This window comes from Papaver somniferum, chromosome 1 (genome assembly GCF_003573695.1).
Source record: "Papaver somniferum cultivar HN1 chromosome 1, ASM357369v1, whole genome shotgun sequence".
Classification (NCBI taxonomy): domain Eukaryota; kingdom Viridiplantae; phylum Streptophyta; class Magnoliopsida; order Ranunculales; family Papaveraceae; genus Papaver; species Papaver somniferum.
This window is the reverse complement of record NC_039358.1, coordinates 143788499-143811633: the sequence shown is the minus strand read 5'-3', so window position 1 is coordinate 143811633 and position 23135 is coordinate 143788499. Positions and strand designations below refer to the sequence as shown.

At 39.8% G+C, this 23135-nt stretch overlaps 1 protein-coding gene and 1 long non-coding RNA gene across 3 annotated transcripts; both read right to left on the bottom strand.

Moving 5' to 3' along the window:
• Nucleotides 1–1605: 1605 nt before the first annotated feature.
• On the bottom strand, nucleotides 1606–3856 carry LOC113303159 (60S ribosomal protein L7-4-like). The gene is made up of 7 exons (XM_026552180.1): nucleotides 3781–3856; nucleotides 2982–3166; nucleotides 2782–2879; nucleotides 2638–2695; nucleotides 2385–2464; nucleotides 2146–2248; nucleotides 1606–2061 (listed from the first exon to the last, which is right to left on the bottom strand). The coding sequence occupies exons 2-7, from the start codon at nucleotides 3162–3164 to the stop codon at nucleotides 1846–1848; spliced, it is 738 nt and encodes a 245-aa protein (XP_026407965.1). The 5' UTR covers nucleotides 3165–3166; nucleotides 3781–3856; the 3' UTR covers nucleotides 1606–1845.
• A 1339-nt stretch (nucleotides 3857–5195) lies between these two features.
• On the bottom strand, nucleotides 5196–7781 carry LOC113333240. Of its 2 annotated transcripts, XR_003351835.1 has the most exons (4): nucleotides 7306–7781; nucleotides 6984–7131; nucleotides 6682–6831; nucleotides 5196–5245 (listed from the first exon to the last, which is right to left on the bottom strand). It is a non-coding gene; the product is annotated as an uncharacterized LOC113333240 (long non-coding RNA). The 2 variants fall into 2 exon arrangements; XR_003351834.1 differs by lacking the exon at nucleotides 5196–5245 and having other exon boundaries at nucleotides 5774–6831; nucleotides 7306–7780.
• Nucleotides 7782–23135: the final 15354 nt, after the last annotated feature.

Here is a 23135-nt window from a genome sequence, read left to right as displayed (position 1 = left end):
GCTACACGACTTTGCCTCAATAGGATATAGAATATAATAGACTTCTGAGTGATAGATGAGTTCAAGTCTCCCCATACCTTTTGTTGATGAAGTTTCACAAGCTCCCCTTAGTAATTCTTCATCTTTAATCGATGAACGTCGTGAAATCTAAAGCTCAACTACACATTATATCCTAATCCGAGACATAGCTATAAGTAGACTAGAAATCAAGACTTATAGTTTTGAAAACTAAACTTGACAAAAAAGCTTGAGATAGCAACGCTTGCGAGTTCGACCCAGCAATGCTCTAACAATCTCCCCCTTTGTCAATTTTAGTAACAAAACTATCAATACATATGGATTACAAAATAATTAAACTTTGTAGCTTCACATCCAAATGCTTGATTTCCTTGGTTCTTCAACATTCCTTGAATTCTTCGTCACTCCAAGTACTCCAGTGATTCTGAACGTCTTCAACTCAGCATCATAGTTGTTGAAGATCTGTAGCCATAACAATAATCAACAAGATTTTCATATTGTTATACAATGTCATATTATTATCATACAACATCAAAGTTCAATTGTATCACAACTTTGAAACTATGGTGATATGTATTACTCCCCCTTAGTCAATACTTCATCTCACAATGAAAACTACTCCCCCTTACATAATGATCCGTAAACCATATTTATATGTAGTGTGAACTACAAAATAATTTTCCCCCTTTTTGTCAATATAAATTGGCAAATGTATGAAAACTAGTGGGATCATAATGAAATTCTCAAAGAGATACTCCATGACTAAAAGAGAACATATCAACTTTGTTTTGATGATTTCACATAGTCGAAACTTAGTGTATTCATCAAGGAGTTTATAAAGATACAAGATAAATCCTACAATATTCCACAGTAGGTTGTTGAATAGGTCGAAGAGATCCATATGAACTAAATCAAGTGGAGCTTTAGTGAGAATATATCGAGATGATTTATGTGGAACTTTCTTTTGTTTACCCTTTTGACAGGCACCACAGACACCCTCAATCTTAGCTTTGATTTTGGGAACACCTCTAACAAGTTCTTTTTTGATGATCTTAGTTAGAAGGCGATAATTGATGTGACCAAAACATTTATGCCAAAGATGAGTAGATTCCACCTTAGTCAGATTACAACAATTGCTTTGAGTATCTAAGAGATAACAATTATTTTTACCACGAGTTCCCTGGAAATTACTTTTCCAGTTTTGTATATAATATCACATCCATCCGCATTGAAGACAACTGTATGACCTTTGTCACAAATTTGACTAACAGAAAGAAGATTAACAGTCATACCTTTAATGTATACTACATCATGGATTTCAGGAATGCCAGGTAGTTTGATCGTCCCATTCTTGCTTAGGTAGCAACAACTCACATCTCCGAATGTTATTGTACCTCCTTCAAAATCGCTTGAATTCACAAAACACGAAAGATCTCCAGTCATATGTCGGCTACATCCACTATCAAGGAACCATTGAAAGGATGATGTTGATTTTAGAGCAAAAGCTCCCATACTAACACTGCTAACCCGATTGGGTTTTCTTGTTAGACTTGTACACCTTTCGAGAGAAGAAAACAATTGTTCAGCTTTCTTGTGAAGATCACCAGCAACCTTTAAACTTTTCTTGAAAGATAATGAAGTCTTCTCATAATACATCAGATCTAGATAATTCTTCCTTTTCGTCAACACAAAGGAAAAGCGGAAACTGAACATTTTAATGCTATCTCTGGTTTGAATGCCAAATACAAAGTCTAAGCTTAAAACCCAAACCTGATACAAAAAACTGAGAGAACCAAAATTTTAAAAAGGAACAAGAGTAACAAATGTCTAATTCATTCTCCTGACAAGTTTGTTGATGTAGTCCTCACGGTTACCAGCATCACCACCTTCTACGTAGTGGTTTCTCTTCTTCTTCAAACCACCTAGAGGAGCACTCAATTTGAACGGCCATAAGAAGTTGTTGGCTTGCTTGAAGTGAGGGCCAACAGTCATGATCTCATGAATCAAATCCTCAACACAGATGATGCCGTACTTGCCAAGACCCTATTAGGGAAGATGATCAATTAAAAGAAAAATTTGGAAACAAAAAGATAAAATACCACAAGTGGGTAATAACATACGACTTACCTGTTCAACAATAGAATTATCAGTCAAGGCTGTCCTTCGCTTGTTCAGCTTTCCATAACCTCTCTTGTAGATCAATTCCTTGACAGTTTTGAGATTTGGGTATCTGTGAAACATAGTCATTAAAATGAGAAAATAATTTTTAATGCATGCAGACAACAAAACCAACCAATTACACTGACTTCATTATATTGAACTATGGGGCAGAAAGTTTGGAACATTTTAGGTGGAAAAAAGCTCACCCATAAGTTACATATGGACCAACTCTTTGCAACATCTGTAAAGTAGCTTTGTTCACTTTAAGAAATACACCATTGAAGATCTGAAGAAAAGCAAACAGTAGAAAACATGAAAGTCATGTGTTTGTGGTGAATAAGAGCGAGTGGCGCCGTATTTGTGGTGAATAAGAGTGAATGGCACCATACTTTGCTTAGACATATAGATGGATATAAGAGGGAAAAAAAACACAAATGAAATACAACTAAGAAAAATTACCTGTCTCAAACGGAAAAGCTGCAATATCTTCTTGGTCTTTGGGTCCATAGCATTAATACTTAAAACAAACAGCAAAAGAGAATCAACATCAGACAAATTTTAAATGTGGAGTGCAACATATAGATTTAGTCAATATAAGCATACCCACGAATACGGACAATAAAGAGCAATTTGGCTTCAGGGTTAACATAGAATCCTCCTTTTAGCTTAGCCTCGCGTTTCAACCTGATCAATTCCCTCTCCTACAATATAACCAATATGAAAAGGTTAACAGATATCTCAAATTTTCAGAAGATAACTTCACAAAAGATGGAAATAAAATTAAATGAAAAAATGGGTCAAACCTGCTCTTTGTATTCCTTAGCATACTGCTCAGCCCTCTTGTAGATGAGCTTTCTGCTTTCAGAGTTCTTTTTCTTCTGAACTTCTTGGGCAGTTTTCTCTGCCAAAGACCATTCTTCATCTCTCTTATTCTTTTTCAAGACATGCTCTGGAACCATAGTCTCTGCCTTGATTTCCCCACCCATACCTGAAAGAGTTCAATAAAAAAACAGACACACTGGTTAATTTGCAGACTATTATAAGGCACAATAAGGCATTTAAACATCAAACAAGATTGCAAGTAAGATAACAAGCTTCCCAAGTACATAAAAATAAGAGTCTGAACAAACAAACAAACATAGAGGGACACCAAAAAACATGAAGGTCTAACCCAAACATGAGAGGAATAATAGCCCAAACACACAACACCAAAGACAGTCACTGCATATATTTAGGGATTAAGCTAAAAACCCATTCTAGATTAGAACTATCAGCTAACAGAGTATTAACATTTTGATTCAACAGTAAAAGCATACAAACCCTAATCTGATGCAGTATTAGATCTAGACAATCTTAGATAAACAACAAACCCATTTATCAGCGACATCTTGTGACTATGAATCTTTGTTTATAAAACCAAAACAATACTACTTCCATCATCAAACAACTTACTCGACTAATATTCTGCAGTCAGCTAACAGCCATAAAGAAAATGCTGAAACAACAAATATGTTTGCATTTTTTACACAGGATAATCAATAACAGATAAAAAAAAGACTAGTTTTTACTTAGCAAGATAATGAAAACCTAATATGAAGATACCTGTTTCTGGATTCAGTTCTTCTTCTTGACAGGAGCTGCAGAAGCAAATTCGTCGAGTAGAAAAGAAACAAGAAATTTATATAACTAACACGATGACGCTATTGCCCTTTTTAGGGTCTTTAGGGTTTCGGAGATGGAGTGGGCTTTTTGATTCTTAATGGGACTGGGTACCAGTATACTGAGCCTGTAGATTGGCCCATTACATGTAAGGCAGCAAATGTGTGCTTCCGACCAGCATTTTTTAAGAACCCTGTTAGGCATCAGCACATGGTTCGATTTTCATCGGTTTTTGGCAAAACCAAAATACTCGGTTTTCCAATATTAAAAACCAATGAAATCATATAGTCTATTCGATTTCATTCGGTTCGGTTTCTACTCGGTTCGGTTAAGCAGACGGTTTTTGGTTAACCGAATGATTTATAAACAATCTTTTATTTTGGTCAGTTTCTCATATCCGACAGGCTAAATTTTCAATAAAAAGTGTCAGCAAAATAAAATTCGACCTGCTACAAACATAGTTTTTAATGCATGAGATTTAATACTAATACAAAGAACCGATGAAGCGAAGAGAGAAAACTGAGAGCGGGAACCGAGGAACGAAGATGGAGGTAGGAAGATACAGCCTTAGGGTAAAATATCTACTAACAAGTTTAACATCCACCGCTAATATTATTTCAGTCCTACGGCCAATAATAATCGGTTAACCATTAGGTTTTTGGATTGGTTTTTGGATGAAACCTAAACCGAAACCGATTGTGTCGGTTATCTGGAACTGACAACCATGAATGAACCATTGGTATATTGTTTCGATTCGTTTTAAATTCTTCGATTTAGGTTCGATTTCATGGTTTCGGTTCGGTTTTGTGCAGCCCTAGGCATCACCTCGGGTATATGCCGAGGGGCATATTAATTATATGTCCCTAGTTTTAACATCCTACAAATATATCCTTATACAACAATAAATATATCCCTACTTTTTAATAACCTTATCCATTTAAATTAGATTACCCTAATACCCTCAATAATATAATATTTTCTTGTATTTCAAAATAGAACAAATTTCTTCCTCTACCACTTCACCCGTACAACCACCACCACTAGGACCACCACACATCCACCACCACCAACATTCAACTACCATTCCACCACCACCACCGTTTAACGACCACCATCGTTCAACGACCACTTACCAACCACCACCACCACTAATATTCCACTACCGCTCCACCACCATTGCATCACCACCACCAGTCCGCCACCACCACTGGCGCCACCACCACCACTGCCACCAGTCCGCCACCACCACCACTGACGCCACCACCACCACTGATGCAATCACCGTCAGTCCACCGCCGCCACCACCACCTTCGTCGCTGCCACCCACCACCACCACCACTGATGCAATCACCGCCAGTCCGCCGCCGCCATCACCCACCTTCGCCGCCGCCACCCACCGACGCCACCACTGGTTTAGGTATTTTGTATCAACAATAGTAGTTGATCCATAAAAAAAAAGGATCAACAACATTAATTGATCCAAAAAATAATATATGTTGATCCAATTTAGGGATCAACAACGTTAGTTGATCCAAAAAATAAAAAGGATCAGCAGTATATGTTGATCCAATTTAGGGATCAACAACAATAGTTGATCCAAAAAAAAAGGATCAACAGTAGAAGTTGATCCATGTAAATGGAGTCGACAACCAAAGTTTACAGAAAAAATTGACATACGAGCGAGTGAACTTGGCGTGAATCGAACACGCATCATCTGACATGGAGTCAGTCATGCTACCATTGCACCACAAATTCAATATTTTAAGAATTTACATCTATAAAATCCAAGCATTTAAACTACAAGCATAACTATACTAATCCAAAAAAATCGGTCAACAATAGGAGTTAATCCCATAAAAATGGGATCAACAACAGTAGTTGATCTATAAAAAAAATGGGATCAACAATCGTAGTTGATCCCATAAAAATAGCGTCAACAACAGGAGTTGATCCATAAATGGGATCAACAACAGTTGTTGATCCCCATAATAACTGAAGTCCAGAGATCCATAAAAGGAACTTGAGTAAACTAAAATAATATGTCAAAACATAAGGACCCTAGAATTTGTCAGCCACATTACTGAATTCAAATGCAGAAAAGTCCCATATAAATCACCTAAGCAAGAGCTGTATTAACGGTTTTTACACAGACCAAGTGTTGTACATGTCAGTTCATTATCACATCCAAAAGCCACTACTCAAAACACATTACGTCACCTATAATTTGTGACCACAGCAACAATTCTCATTAATTAATGCAACCAATAGTTTATGACAGATCAGTAGAAGTCGTACTTCATAATAATTTAGTAAATCAAGTATGCAAGGAGTTCCAAACATAAAAATACCGTCCACAGTAGCACAATTAACTTTTAGTAAATCGTTCAGGAAATCAGTGGTGACAAATTTTAGTCGAAGTACGTATCTATGGCACGAACAATCAAGCTAACTGACTGCTATACTAACATTCAAACTTAAATCATACAATCATCAAAAGAAAGAATCGAATACATATTACCGAGTAAAATTACAGCAAGAAATATAATTACACTAAGAATACTCAGTAGCTAAAAGACCATCAGTCGATCCACCAATAAAAATGATATTATTTAGAATCCCCTTTCATGATGCTAGAAGGTTTTGGACGCAACTGTGAAAACTAGAAAAACTGTTCCATATAGGCTACCAAACGGATCTGCAGGGAGAACTATGAAACTACAAGACTTCTCCTACATATAATGTGACAAAATGACATGCTTTTCACTTCGTAAAAGTGCCAATATGACCAAATATGATTGAGGTGACTGAAATCAGGTAAATGCATATGAGTTTATACCAATTTACCTTGGCACCATCTTGCAGATGAACGGGAACAAATTGTTCTTTGATAATTGGTAAGGAAACTTCAGATCATGTCCGACTGCTTCACATTTTGAGGTCCTGAAAGATTGAGCGAATGCGAACAAACTTCCTTGGAAGACTTAAAACTGTAATCTGTTTGGGCAAGAAACCAACAAAAGCAAACCAAGAAAATTCATGTAAGAAACAGAACATTGATAACAACTTTGCTTGACCCCAACTAAGATTAGATATAAGCCTACTACTCAATGGCAGAGAAAGATAGTGCATAAATTGCAATAAAAAACCTTAGAAAACACTAATGCCTCTTTTGCAATTAAGCACAATATAAGCAGGAATGTTTCCAGCTCTCTTAAGTGCGATTTCGTAGATTCTTGGGTTTGGATTTTCCACGCCTTCGATTCCAGAGAAGACACCAAAATCCCATTCCGTTCCCTGAGTACAGAAAAATCCCTTTAGATCCCATCCAAAATGTTTTCAGTAGAGAGAGGTACATATGCAAGAAAACTGATTTTATGATTAATTTAGAGAATCACTATGAATATAAACCCAAATCATAAATTAAAGTAAGTACCAAATTGAAATTAAAAACATATTTTATTATTTTACCTTTCGATCTTTTCACCATCAGCTGAAACTATCTTCCGATTTGTCTTTGACAATTGAATCTTCAGATCCAATTATTGATGACGATTGAATCTTCTCTTTCCAATTGATACGGACAATTCTTTAAAAACTAAGATCATCAATTTTGGGTTATTTAAGCCAAATCCAGCTGATATCGAAATGAATCTAATGTTGTTTTTGATGCTCGGGATTAGTTTCTCGCCGATTCATGACTATATTTAAGATTTGTAGTGAAAATCGATCGATCTGCTGGTGATTATGCTGTTGGTGGATTTAGTGGAAGTATCAGAGGTGTACCTGGAATTGGTAGTGGGATCGGTGGAGTTAGTGCATTAGGAGGTGGTGGAGGAAATGGAGGTGGTGCTGGAATGGTGGTGGGGACGATAAAGATGGTGGCGGTTGTTGTGGTTCGGAGAGGAGAGGAGAGGGAGAAAATCAGAAAAGAAACGATAGGTTTCCTTTTGGTTTGTTGGAGAACAAATTAGACTTGTGTGGAGGGTAGATTTGACATTAATGAACGAATATATTTTTATCTGAATGGAGAAGGACAAATTTAGTGTTGGCAAGGATATTTATGAAGCCCATCAAAACAAGGGACAACTATACAATTACAACATCAACCTTTTGTGGTAGCAGTCTTACTCGGTTCACGCCTGCGTGGTTAAGCCGGCCATAAGAGGTCCAAGTATTTCTTATCTTTTTTCGCAGATGACTGCATTTTATTCTCAGTGGCTTCGACTAGCTCAATTAATAACATGATGCAGATTATTTCTCAATTCTGTATGGTTTCGGGGAAGATGGTTAGTCTAAATAAATCCAGTATTCACTTTAACAATAATTTGAGTGACTTAGCTAAGCAGTATCTTTCATAATTGGTTCAGATGCCAAGAATGCGAATGATAGAGAAATATTTGGGCATTCCCCTGTTTGTGGGTCGTAACAAGAATGCTTGCTTTGCAGAAACTGTGAATAAAATGGATAGCAGGTTACAATCATGGTAGGGTAAATTAGTTAATCGAGCAGTTAGAAGCACTCAGATTCAAGCTGTCACAGGAACCATGGCTCAATATCAGATGAGTTTTATGCACATTCCAGATAAATCAGTCAAAAAAATGGAGTTTTTGCAACGTAACTACTGGTGGAATAAGCATTCTAAGCAAGGTGGTTACTTTGTTGGTTGGAATGAATTAAGTAAAACCTAAAAGAATTGGAGGGATGGGTTTTAAAAATATGCGATTTTTTAATGAAGCTTTGCTTACTAAGTTGGCATGGAGAATGCTGACTGAAAAAAAAGCTAAATAGGTGCAACTTCTCAAAGTTAGATATTTTTATAATGTTGATCCTCTGTATGGCAAGATTAAGAAAAAAGGTACTTGGATATGAAATGGAATTTAAAGAGGCTTAAGTTGGATTCAAAGATATTATATTTGGGAAGTAAGAGGTGGGTCAAAAATTAATATACAAGGTCAATGGTTTGGCAAAGTTTCTAGTAAGGATTATCAGCATCAGCCTGTCAATGTTCCAAGTTCTCAAGATACAGTGGCTGAGTATATTGATCATTCAACAAGAAGTTGGAGGACTGACAAGCCCCGGCAAATTTGTTCTCCTGATCAACTTCAGCATATTCAACATATCATCATTCCTCAGCATCCAGCTTCAGATCAGCTGAGATGGTCTCTCACAAGAAATGGTAAATTTACAGTTAACTCAACTTATATGGCCATTCTCATGCAGCAAAATAATCAAATAATCACAGCTCAACAATAACAAATGTGCTTAATGATTTGGCATGTAAAAGTCCCTTATAAATGCCAGATATTTTTATGGAAGCTGGCTAAGAATATGTTACTAGTGGCGGAAAGATTTCAATTGAATAGTTAATCCTGAGAATTCTATCTGTGTTCAGTGTTCTAATGGAATTGAAACGACCAAACATCTTCTCTTTCAATGTTCTTTTGCTTCAGATGTTTGGTTTGTTGTCTCAATTGTAATTCTTTAAGATGCTAACAATCATGAAGATATCAATCAATGGATTCAATCATGGACGGATAAAAGATCGTTGCTTTCTACGAAAATAAGAAATCTCAGGAATTTAGCAGTGACAACAATGTGGTTCTTATGGAAAAGTAGATGCTTGAACCTGTTTGAGGGCAAAATTCAGTATCCTGCTGTTTGTGGGTGAAAACCGTTCCTGCTGATTTTGGTAATTTCGGGTGTGTGGGTGAGAAACGAATCTAAACCCTAAACAATGCACTGCACGGGAGTACTTTTGATTCGAGAGATCAATATGTACAATCCTGGCCTAAACCAAGAAATGGCCGTTCCAGGCTTGCTTCGGTCACAAAGTGAAGGAGAAGGGTTGGTCTTAGGGAGGGAAGCGAAGAGAGTGTTGAGACCAGAATCGTTGATTCTGAAGGTGTGGTTGTTTATGACTTGTATCAGAAAGTGGAACTGGCTTGCAGAGTGGAAAGCAATTCTTGGTGATTTCTGGATACTATGTTGTTGACGACCAAAAATATTTTTTTTGGTGAAAATAGGTGAATCCTATTTATACAAGTCATATTGAAACGTACCCTGGTCTCGTGGGAAGTGGAAACGATTGAGTGGTGGAAGAATAGAGTAACGTGTAACCATCAGACGTTATGCTTCCATGATGAGGGTAGTGAATTCGTGTAACCGTTAGTCATTATGCTCCCATGATGAAGGAAATGAATTGTTTACAACGTTACTTTCCACCACCACTAATTGTCCCACTTCATGACACTTTCTTGTAACGGGTGCATTGCACGCCGCACGCTGTAAACCGCCAGACCAATACCCTGATGAGCATCCCCCAGTTTGTGACATGTTTGATGTCTCGAGTGTTTTTGTGGAAAACATGTAGCACTTTGCTACGTGTGGCAAGTCAAAGTCAAGGGACTTACCGCAGGAAAATAGCATGTAATGCTATTAGGCTCGTTTTGGCTGGTCGCCTAAAACTTGCCACAGGTTTGTCAGTTCGGTGGCGAACTTCGATGGCTGAAATCGCATCTCATGAAGGAGGGTAGCCGTTGATTATGGCTACCTGGTGTTGGCGCCTGACAATAGTGCGGTGGCCTTATGGTATACGTCAGCGGCAATGTGGCATGGCTGGCATGGATCGTGCATGCCAGTGGAATGGTGGTGCAAGTGGCGCCTGGCGTAGCCATGGCCATTAGATTTAGGCAGTTGGTCGCCTGAAATTTGCCACAAGTCTGTCAGTTCGGTGGAGAACTTGGATGGCTGAGATTGCATCTCATGAGGAAGGATGGTCATTGATTATGGCCGCATCTTGTTGCACAGCGGAGTGGAGCCATTGGCATAGTGGCGCCTGGTGGATCCATGGCACAGCGGCATGCTAGTGGCATGCCAGTGGCGTAGCCGTGGTATAGCAGCGTGCTAATGGCGTAGCCGTGGCATGGCGGCATGCTAGTAGTTGTGGCATAGCGGCATGCCAGTGGCCGTGGCATAGCTGCATGCCAGTGGTTGTGGCATAGCGGCATGCCAGTGGCATTGTGGCATGGCCACGCCTGTGGCGTTGTAGCATGGCCAAAGCTAAGATTTGGCTCTGTTGCCAAAGTTAGGGCTTGGCGGCATGGCCAAGGCTAGAGTTTGGCGTCGTGGCCAAGGTTAGGGTTTGGTGGCATGGCCAATGTTAGAGTTTGGCGTCGTGGACAAGGTTAGGGTTTGGCTCCGTGGTGTCGGACCCACATGTGGCGTGGCAACATTGGCTCTGTTGCCACATCAATCCCATTGCTCTGGGAAACGTTATTCGGCTTTGGTAGCAACTTGCCCAAATTAGGGTTTGGCATGTCGAAACCCTAATTAGTGCGTGTGGCATGCGGCCGCGGCATGGCGATACTTTTGTGCAAATGGCGCCATGGCTATTCCAAAGGAACTATGGCAAGGTCATAGTGTGGAAACGGCCACAAGAGTAGGGATTTCCATGGGTGGCTATTTATGGCAGGTTGCCACGAAGTGGCATGTTACCGCGGCAGAGTGGCATGTAGGCATGCCGATCAATATGTTGTTATGGCAGGGTGTGTTTGGATTGCCAGTCAGTATGGTGCCGCGGCAGGGTGCGTTTGGCCTTTAATGTATGGTGGCAAGTTTAGAGCGACTTGATTGGCCAAGAAAAGGGGGTCGACCAAACATAAGGTGCGGCTACACTTCTGGTGAGAGTGTGGCGGCTTTAGAGCGACCTGATTGGTCGATTAAAAGAGGGCCGACCAAGCATGGGCGTGGCTACACTTCTGGCGAGAGTGTGGCGGCTTTAGAGCGACCTGATTGGTCGATGGAAAGTAGGGCCCGAAAGTATGGGCCCAGTCACAACTTATGTGTGCGTGGCGAGTTTAAAGCGACCTGATTGATCTAGAGAAATAGGGCCGGTTTAGGATGGGGCGTGGACAATGTCAAGTGGCGCCAGCTGGCCTAAGGCATGGCCACGCCTCCCTTTGTTGTTGCGGCTCCCCGTTTTTCTGATTCTGGGTGAGGTTTTGCACCTGCTAATCCATGGCGGATTAATTACCTAGTCTGCCTAGGCTTAATTTTGACAAGCAAGGTCTAGTATACTGCGCGAGGCGCGAAACCCTAACTTCTGCAAGTTAGTCAGGACAATTGATTGAATTCTATGTGTTGACACAGAGTTCTTTTAAGTTCGTTGCCAGAGAGCAGCATGCTTTTCTGATTTGAATACCTTATGCGAAGACCTTATCCTTGATACTTGGAAATTCGTGCTACTCTGATGCGAGTGAACACAACTCGTCATGCCATATCAACATTAATAGTTCAACCGGAGAACATAGCATAGAAGGCATTCAAAGGAACTTATATTGAGTGAATATAGGCAAGGCGCCGAAATTTACAGAACGTCTGGGATGGTTGCTACATTCACCAGTCTGGATAAATTTCATGTAAATATATTGAACGGCTCAATAAATATGCCAGGGAGAGGTTAACACTCATGGCTCCGTTTCCTTGCAGAGTGACGTCACATCAGATGCAAGGTTTTATGATATTAACCCTAAGCTAAAAACCACCATCAACATTAATTCCCCTGCTTATCACGTAACAGTGGCATTATTGTGGGGTAAGCATAAGATGGTGACAAACGAGAGTAAAATCTAAAGGGCAAGACGTGAAGAGATTGCCAAGGAAATTCAACTAACCTTTGGTGGATGACATGAGGAATCCATGATCCTTGTGTTGGCGGCTTTGCGTAATTCTGACTTGGCCATAGGGTGTTGGCGTCAGTGCTGAAACTTTGGCTACTGAGTGGCAGAGATGACACTGCAATTTGGTCCGCGAATCGGTAAATGTCACTAGCTGGAAAGGTCACGGAACGTATGGAGATGGCGCTGCTTCAAACGGCCAAGATGGCGCTTCCTTGGCTGGTGGATATGACGCTGCTTTGCACGGCTAGGATGGCGCCATTTTGGTTGGATACGGAAAGGTGGATGGCGCGACTAGCTTGGAACGGTGGATGGCGCTGCTGGCTTGGACGCAGACTTCTGTCACGGGTGTGGTGTTGCTGGCTTGTTTGCGTCTGTGGCATGGTGGATGACGCGGCTAGCTTGGAGTGGGCAGAGATAGCGTCGGCTAGGAGTGGACTTCTGGCACCGGCGTGGTGCTGCTGGCTTGGTTGCGTCCGTGGCATGGTGGATGGCGCGGCTAGCTTGGAGTGGGAAGAGATGGCGTCGGCTAGGATTGGTAAAGATGGAGCCATGGAGCGTTGGCGTAGTGTTGGCTTGGCCGTGGAGATTATTGCCATGGAATGTCAACACCGCGAGCCCAGCTGCCTTATTTCGTGCGCGTCCCAAAAGAGAAACCTTTCTCTAGTCGAACTCCAAAACACCATGCCTATAAAAGGTGTTACCTATCTTCCTTAATTTCGTATTTTTTGCTTTGTTTTCACATCTTGGTGCTAGCGGCAAAGGCTTGGATCAGCGGAGAGAGCAGCAGCAAGAGTAGGCGAGCGTATTTTAGGTATGTTTCTCAACGTTTTTTCTTTTGTTTGCTCTTCCGTTTTGGTGTAAACCCTAGCCATAGGCATGATCTCCGTGAACTTGTAAAAACACTTCAGTATGAATAATTCTTCTTCGCTAATAGTATTCTAGTAGCGTTAGCCGCAGTAATGAAACCAATTATTGTTAAGTAAGCATGTATGGGCGGACGGCTTCGTTCGCTCTTTTCTCCATCAAAACCTAGATGTAGGGTTTACTTTCATCCATGAGCACAACTTCCGTGGCTATGCGTAACTTGGTTGAGGGCATACTTTCCGCGGCTTTACATGTTCCCCGCGGCATTGTCTAGTTTCGGCCAAGATCATACTTTCCGCGACATTACATGTATCCCCTTGAGCAGGCATCAGTCCCCATTCCTTTTAGCCGTGAGTGCCATGACATGTGGCCAAAGGAGAAATTTCCGTAGAAAATGTGTTGTTGACTCTTGATTATTGTAGCCAATTTTTGATAAAATCTCTACGTATGCTTTCCTTCAAAGTAGTAATTTTTCTGTTTTGCTTCGTTGTAGCCACTTCAAAAGCATAAGGAATTTTGTTAAGATGTCACCTGAAAGCAGTCCCGCCGCCGCGTCGAGAAGTGCCAACAACTCCAAACCGAACACAGATGATGAGTTTTTTACGAAGTCTGCTACGATTACAAGGACTCATCCCAAATTCGTGCCAACTCTTCTGACTGATTCAGAAAATGATGGAGAAGTTCAATCAGTCACTCCAGGGCGTATAATGAGGTTTTGTCTTCAGAAGAAAGAGTATCTTGCTTCTCCCATAGACTTCAAAATCTGTCATAGTCCATTGTGCTCGTATGACAAATGGATGAAGTTCATGATGAGCCAAGACCACGTAAGAGCTAATATGACTGGGGCGCAAATCGTGAATGCTGTCATGGCTTCCACAACACTTCAAATCAGGAAAGACGCTGCAGGATTGAGTACTTTCATCTCCAGATGGTGTCCGGAAACTCACACGGCTATATGTAGGTGGGGTGAGATGACTATTTCTTTGGAAAGCGTATCCATTCTGTTGAGTCTTCCAATAATTAAGAAACTTGACGTTGTCTTGTCTGAGGAAGAAGAAGAAATACATGCCGCCTTGGTCACGAAAGAAACATGATATGTTCGAAAGAATTATGAGGAAAGGTGCTTCTATAATTTGTGGGTGTCTGAGTGGTTCCCTGATGAGCCGGAGTCGGGTTTGGTGTTGGATGATACACTCCATGTTGCTGCATTTTTAGTTCTGTGGTTATCCAGAGACATTTTTGATGATGGTTCTGGCAAGAAAGAGATAAGGCATAAGCTCATCAAATTAGCGAAAGGCGTCGCCCTTCCCATCGGAAGTTTGTTTCTTGGCTCTTTGTATACCCATCTGGATCGTTTAGCGGCGTACATGTACGTCTCTAATGGGTACATGAAAGTGGACTCGTACATCCATGTCGCCTTTCTCCAAGCATGGTTGTGGGAGAACTTCAAACATTACGCTCTTAACCCGAAAACCTCATTTCCTGATACGTATGGCGGCTCCAGGATACTCTGTTGGTTAGATAGGCGTCCAAGAACTGCCCAAAGCTCATTGATTTTCTTGACAACGCACATGCAGTTAACTTTTGTCCCTGGGCTCCGGTCCATGACTTCATAGTTCAACCAAACACTTTTGCTTCCGCACCAAACATGATATTGCATTCTGCTTATAAGAATATGAGTATCGGGGAAGTTGTGTTCTTGCGAAGCTGCATATCTGGGTATGTGCCATATTTTTTCAGAGGATCTTGTGGAGTAGTCTCTTACAACATTGACAAGGTTGCTCGACGTATGGGCTTTGATCAGGGAGTCCCATTCCGTCGCCCAGCAACAGGTCTAGATGAATCGTTACCCGCCATTCTTGATTACAACGTCTTTGCACCGGGTAAAAGTCTTCCTTTCTTGCTCTCAAAACGAAAACCTGTTGTTAGAGCATTGCTCGGTCGAACTCGCATGCTTTTCTATCTCAAGCATGTTTTTCAATGTTAGTGATCAAAACTATAAGTCTTGATTTCTAGCCTACATAGCTAAAGGTCTAGGACTAGGATAGAAAGTGTAGTTGAGCTCAAGACTCCATGGAAATCATCATACAAGACGAAGGACTACTCAAGGAACTGGTGGATCTTCATCGACTAAAATGTATGTGGAGACTTGAACTTATCTGTCACTCAAAAGTCTATATATTCTATCTCCTACTCTTAAGACAAAAGTCGTGCTGATGTATAGACTTTCGTTATACACATTTGCTATTTCGAGTCGATTTTAACTCGCCTATCTATTTCTCGAAATATGTGTTGGTAAGCTTTCACTTTAGCCAAATTCATCTTTACCTAGTGACGAATGTCATGTTATGTTTCAATCACTTTGAAAATTCCTCTGACGAAAAATGGTCTGTGAATAACGGCTATATAACGTCCTTTGAGAATGTTTCAATGATTGAAATGAGAGTTTAGATTACATAACCATTGGTAGGATATAAGCATTGTTGTGGAAACACATATATGTATAAGTCCTTATTCCTTGAACCAAAGTTTGCGAACTTTGTTGATCAAGAGAAACGGAATGTGGCGTGAGCCAAGTCCGCGAACTCAGCCCGCGAACTGGCGGAAGTTCTCGACCCGAGAATTTCTACTGGAGTTTGTGAAATCCTTCCGTGAGCTTAAGTACGCGAACCCAGTCCGCGAACTTGAGCAGGTTATATCTAAAATCAGTTGTTCTTGAACTCATGTTTATATAAACTAAGGAATGCTTTTGCAAACCGTGGATATAAAGTTCATGAACCGATTCGAGTGAATCAAACCGTTTTTGCTTTGATTGTGTCTTGTGTAGTTACATAAGATCTAAGCAATTGAACAACTCTCTAACCAGTTCATTTGAGTCATTTGAACTAGTTATGGTGAAGAAGAATATGGTTGATATGAAAGTGATCATATGGCTAACCATTTGGTTAACTATTGTTGAACCAACAAATGTTAATGTTTGGGAACGGTTCGTAACCCCAAAATTGGACATTTCATTTGTGTGTAACAAGCTAAGTTTTCGATCCAACGGTTGAGAAATATTAGCTTGAATCTAATCAGGTTTTCATCTAACGGTGAATATTGAATGCTTTGTTACCAAGCTAACATTGATTGCAAACCCTGATTTGAAAGACTATATAAAGGAGAACTTTAGCAACTGGGAAACCTAATCCCCACACCTTACGTGTGATACTAGTTGCATAGCTAGAAACGATTATCCTTTAACCTTTGGTTTCTTCTTCTAAAACCAGGTTAACGACTTAAACACTTCATTGGGATTGTGAAGCCAGACCGATACTACTTTTCTTGTAGTTGTGTGATCAGATATTGCATCTTCTATCGTTACGAGTATGATTGTAATAATTGGCTCGAGATTTATATCTTCGATAGGCAAGATAGAAAAGTAATCACAAACACTTCGTCTCATCGTTTGTGATTCCACAATATCTTTTTTCGCTGCGTCGATTAGGATTATTTTGAGGTGATTGATAATACTAGGTTGTTCTTCGGGAATATAAGTCTGAATTATCAATTGGTTCCTGTTCACCTTGATTTATCAAAAGAAAGAACAAAACTCATAGGTATATTCGTGGGCATCGTAGACTTTTCTGTGTGATATACATTTGTTTATTAAAGTCTTCGACTTTGGGTCGTAGCAACTCTTAGTTGTGGGTGAGATCAGCTAAGGGAATCAAGTACATAGCATCCTGCTAGGATCAGAGGCGTAGGAGCATAACTGTACCTTGGATCAGTGTGAGATTGGTTGGGGTTCAACTACAGTCCAGACCGAAGTTAGTTTGGAGTAGGCTAGTGTCTGTAGCGGCTTAATACAGTGTATGTTCAATCTGGACTAGGTCCCGGGGGTTTTCTGCATTTGCGGTTTCCTCGTTAACAAAATTCTGGTGTCTGTGTTATTTCTTTTCCGCATTATATTTTGTTATATAATTGAAATATCACATGTTGTGCATTGTTCAATCAATTAGAATATCCAACCTTTTGGTTGTTAATTTAAATTGATTGACACTTGGATATTGGTCTTTGGTACCATCCAAGTTATCTCTCTAATATTTGATAAAGACCCGCAAATTTCTATTTGCTTGAGTATATATCAAATTGAGAGATTGAGATATAAACTCTTTGATATACTTTGTACCTAGATTGAGTCTGACTGTCTAGTTGATTCTCTAGAAAGTATATTGGAGTTTGTCCATACATATTGCTAAGCAAAATATTGGGTGTGGTTGTTGTACCCCCACTTTTTCAATTGGTGTCAGAGCGGGCAAACACGTTTAAGACCTTACAAGTCTGTGTTTGTAGCGATCTGACTCTATGGACAGAAAAGTCTCTAGTAACACTTCACCAGGATTAAAGACCAATCGTAGAAAAAGTTATAATAAACTGGTTATTCTCCAAAAAAGATTGGATGAACAAATCCGGATCAACTCTGATCTCATAGCAGAAACTGCAATGCTTAAGGATTTGAAATCTGTTAAAATCCCTTTAATGGATTTGAATAACTTCAGTTGCTTCTCTATGAAGAACAGTCATAAGTCAAGTAATAAACAACGTTCACATGTTTTCAAAACTGATATGACTCAGAACTTTTCTGACGATTCCAAAAGTGATGGCCCATGTTTGTTTTGTGATTCTTCGAATCATTTTCAACATTCTTGTATGTCCTTTCAAAAGAGACTGAAAGTTGCAAGTAATCTTCACACGAAAACTAGACAACTTAGTGCCTCTCTAAAAGGATGTACAAAACTATTAGGAAACCCTAAAGAGGGAAGTATTAATAGTATGAGATCTTTTGCTTTAAAATCAACATCACCCTTTTCGTGGTTTCTTAATAGTGTATGTAGCAGACATATGACAGGTGATCTCACATGGTTTATTTCTTCTGACGACTATGAAGGAGGACCAGTAACTTTCAGAGATGGGAGTTGTTGCTACATTAGCAAGAAAGGGACGATCAAACTGCCCGGCGTACCTGAAATCCATGATGTATTATACGTAAAAGGTATGACTACAAATCTTCTTTCTATTAGTCAAATTTGTGACAAAGGCCATCGAGTTGTCTTCAATGCAAATGGATGTGACATTGTAGACAAAACTGGAAAAGTAATTTTTCAAGGAACTCGTGGTATAAACAACTGTTATCTTCTCGATACTCAGTTTAGCAATTGTTGCAATTTGACTAAGGTGGAACCGACACATCTTTGGCATGAGCGTTTTGGTCACATAAACTATCGTCTTCTAACTAAGATCATTAACAAAGAACTTTTTAGAGGCGTTCCCAAAATCAATGCGAAGATTGAAGGTGTATGTGGTGCCTGTCAAAAGGGTAAACAAACTAAAGTTCACCATAAATCATCTCGAGATATTCTCACTAAAGCTCCACTTGATTTAATTCATATGGACCTCTTCGGACCAATTCAATAACCCACGGTTGCTGGTAAGAAGTATGCTTTAGCTATGGTAGATGATTACACCAGATTCATTTGGGTTGCATTTATGTCTCATAAAAATGAAACCCTTGATGAATTCAAGATTATTGTTAAAAGAATCCAGAACGAACAAGGTCGCAAACTAAAGAAAATTAGGAGCGACCGTGGAACTGAATTCAAAGACACTAAAGTGTTTGAATTTTGTGACGAACTGGGAATTATTCAACAATATTCACCACCCATTACTCCTCAAGCTAATGGAGTTGCAGAAAGAAAGATAGGAACATTCAAGAAATGGCCAGGGTAATGCTCCATAACAAAAACCTACCTCTAAGGTTTTGGGGAGAAACTGTTTTTATGACACGTTATTTGATCAACAGTGTTTACGTACGGTCTAAAACCCTAAACACTCCTTATGAGTTGTGGTATGGAAGAAAACCCAACCTGCATTATCTTAGAGTGTTCGGAAGTAAATGCTACATTCTAAAAGATCGAGAACAGAGAGGGAAATTCGATACCAAAAGTGATGAAGGTATCTTTCTTGGCTATGCTTCTGATAGTCGTGGTTTTCGAGTGTTTAATCTCAGAACTCAAGTCATGATGGAATCTTCTAATGTCAGCATCGATGATATTAGTGATTTTCATCATGATAATCCTCTTGTTGAACTGCCTCCAACCAAGACAATTGAGAAAGTCAAAGAAATACCAGAATCAGTTGAAGTTATCCCAACTGTTGCTGATCCTGATATTTCTAGTGACGAGGAGAAGAGCACTGATCCGGCTACTCCTGACGAACAATAACGTGTCCCTCTATGACACCTCTGGGTTCAAAGGAATCATGATCCCAACAGTATTTTTGTTGGAAGAGATTCTACAACTAAGACTAGAGGGTAACTTCAAAACATTTGCAATTTCGGTTGTTATCTGTCACAAGTAGAACCGAGAAATATTGATGAAGCTCTGAACGATCCCTTTTGGGTGAATGCAATGTATGAAGAGGTAAATCAATTTATAAGACAAGACGTATGGGAACTCGTACCTTGTCCCTCCAATATTAATATAGTTGGAACAAAATGGATATTCAAGAACAAGTCTGATGAATTTGGCACAATTATCAGAAATAAAGCCAGACTTGTCGCTCAAGGATATTCACAAATTAAAGGTATCGACTTTGACGAAACCTTTGCTCATGTGGCACGCCTTGAGTCCATTAGACTTTTAATAGCTCATGCTTGTTATCTCAAGGTTAAACTTTTCCAAATGGATATAAAATCTGCGATCCTAAACGGAATTCTAAAGGAAGAAGTCTATGTTTCTCAACCTAAAGGATTTTAAAACCTTGATTTTCCATATCACGTTCATAAGCTCAAAAGGGCATTATATGGATTAAAAGCACCTAGAGCCTGGTTTGAAAAACTTACCACTTCTCTTATTAGAAAAGGTTTTTCAAGAGGTGGAGCTGATAAAACCTTGTTTACCAGATGGAGTGGGAAGAATGTTGTCATTGCTCAAGTCTACGTAGATGATATCATCTATGGTTCAACTTCAGAGAAGCTTGCAAAGGATTTTCAAGTTTCACTTGCTAAAGAGTTTGAAATGAGCAATGTTGGTGAGTTAAAGTTCTTTTTAGGATTACAGATTCAGCAACATAAGGATTGAAAAAGCGGGGGTCTAACAACACCACCCAATATTTCGCTTCGCAATCTGTATGGACAAACTCGAATATACTTTTAAGAGAATCAACAAGACTCAATCAATTAAAAATATATCAACGAGTTTATATCTCTCACTTGTAATAATCAAATACAAGTAATAACTTGGATGGTACCAAAGACCAATATCCAAGGAACAATCAATATCAATCAACAACCAAAGGTCGGATTTCCAATTGATTGATTCAAACGCACAACCTGTATTATTTCAATTATATAAACAAATATAATGCGGAAATAAAAATAAAACAGACACCAGAATTTTGTTAACGAGGAAACTGCAAATGCAAAAAAACCCCGGGACCTAGTCCAGATTGAACACACATTGTATTAAGCCGCTACAGACACTAGCCTACTCCAAGCTAACTTCGGAGTGGACTTTAGTTGAACCCCTATCAGTCTCCCACTGATCCAAGGTACAGTTGTACTCCCTACGCCTCTGATCCCAACAGGATACTGCGCACTTGATTCCCTTAGCTGATCTCACCCACAATTAAGAGTTGCTACGACCCAAAATCGCAGGCTTTAACAATAAACAAATCTATCTCACACACACAAGTCTATCAAAGGATCAATCTTTCTCCCACAGAAAAACCCTAAAGTTTTTGTTCCTTCTTTTGATAATAATCAAGGTGAACGAGAACCAATTGATAATCCGATCTTATATTCCCGAAGAACAACCTAGATTAATCAATCACCTCACAACAATCTTAATCGTATGGTAGCGAAACAAGACGTCGTGGAATTACAAACAATGAGACGAAGGTGTTTGTGATTACTTTTTATATCTTTACGATCGGAGAAATCAAACAATCTCTAGTCAATCAATATGATTGTACTATTACGATAGAAGATGTAAGATCATATCACACAACTACGATAAAAGTAGTATCGGTCTGGCTTCACAATCCCAATGAAGTCTTCAAGTCGTTAACCTGGTTTTAGAAGAAGAAAACCAAAGGTTAAAGGAGAACCGACTCTAGCACGCAAATTAGTAGCACACGTAAGGTGTGGGGATTAGTTTTGCAGAGTTGCTAGATATCCCCTTATATAGTCTTTCAAATCAGGGTTTTGCCTTAGTTACAAAGCAATCAATATCCACCGTTAGATGAAAACCTAATTTAGATTCAAGCTAATATTTCTCAACCGTTAGATCGAAAACTTAGCTTGTCATACACAAATGACTTTACGCTTCTAGGTTTGTAAACCGCACCCAAACGTGTACATTGTTGGTTCAACAATAGTTTACCAAAAAGGTTAACCATAAGAGCATTTCATACCAACCATGTTCTTCTTCACCATAACTAGTTCAAATGACTCAAATGAACTAGTTAAGAGGTTGTTCAATTGCAAGGAAATCTTATGTAACTACACAAGACACAATTGAAGCAAAGATGATTTAATTCACAAGAATCGGTTCATTAACTTTAATAGCTACTGTTTGCAAAACTATTCCTGTCGAATTTGATAATTTGGGCTGTGTGGATGAGGAATGAATCTAAACCCTAAACAAATGCACTGCACGGGAGTGCTTTGTGATTCGAGAAATCAATCTGTACAATTCTGGCCTAAACCAAGAAATGGCCGTTCCAGACTTGCTTCGGTCACAAAGTGAAGGAGATGGGGTTGATCTTAGGGAGGGAAGCGAAGAAGGTGTTGAGATTGTGAAGGTGTTGGCTATGTATGACTTGTATCAGAAAGCTGAACTGGCTTGCAGAATATAAGCTATCAGTTCCAGTGTTTGAATACGGTTGTATCAACACTTGCTTCTGTTGTCTTCTCTTGTTTGAAAATAAGGAGGAGAACCTATGTATACAAGTCATTGAGCCTAACCCACGTCTCTCATGGGAAGTGGAGAAAGTGGAGTGATGGAGTAGTGGAGTTGCGTGTGTTAGTGTTACACGATCAGTCTTGCCCACTTCTCCCATCATCACTATCCGTCCATGACTTCCTGACACGTTCTTGTGATAGCGCGTTGTGCGCTGCATGCTGTAAACCGCCAGACCAATACCCCAGTATGTATCCCCCAGTTTGTGACATGATTGATGTCTCGAGTGTGTGGATCGTGGGACCCACAGAAAGCAGCATGTGATGCTAGATTAAATAACTAAGTTATTTAGGAAGTCGATACTTGTGAAGTATTGTGTGTATTCTATGCAAGTAATGCATCGAATATATTCAGCATGTATGAAGCATCGTTGTTTGAGCGTCTTAAAATAGCTTCATGTCCAGCCTACTTCATGTGATGGTTCGGAGGTTGTGCAAGAAAGTCTTGACTTGGCCGACCACATGGTGTGGTAGAGTGGAGGATGATAATCACCACAACACCTCATTGACCAGTTAACTCCTGACCAGGGTTGTATAACCAAGCAGGTAAAGTTGAACGGACGAGATGATATTTGAGACACTCATCTGCGACCGTTTGTGGAATTAGGGTTTGTGAAGAGGTGCACAAGCATCACTCTTCATCTTGGTCGAAACCAATCTCGGGACGCAATTTTGGCCAAGCCGATTGTGCATGCGTGTAAACGGCATGTCGATATAGGCGCCTATACCTTGCTGCCCCATGAATGCGTAATCTG

Bases quoted from the DNA above. Each gene is read 5' to 3' on its own strand.
- LOC113303159 (XM_026552180.1), bottom strand. From the start codon at position 3,164: ATGGGTGGGGAAATCAAGGCAGAGACTATGGTTCCAGAGCATGTCTTG. The intron at 2,465-2,637 runs GTAATTTTTCTT...GCTTTTCTTCAG, and splicing joins AGCTTTTCCGTTTGAGACAG to ATCTTCAATGGTGTATTTCT. The intron at 2,249-2,384 runs GTGAGCTTTTTT...TATGTTTCACAG, and splicing joins GGTCCATATGTAACTTATGG to ATACCCAAATCTCAAAACTG.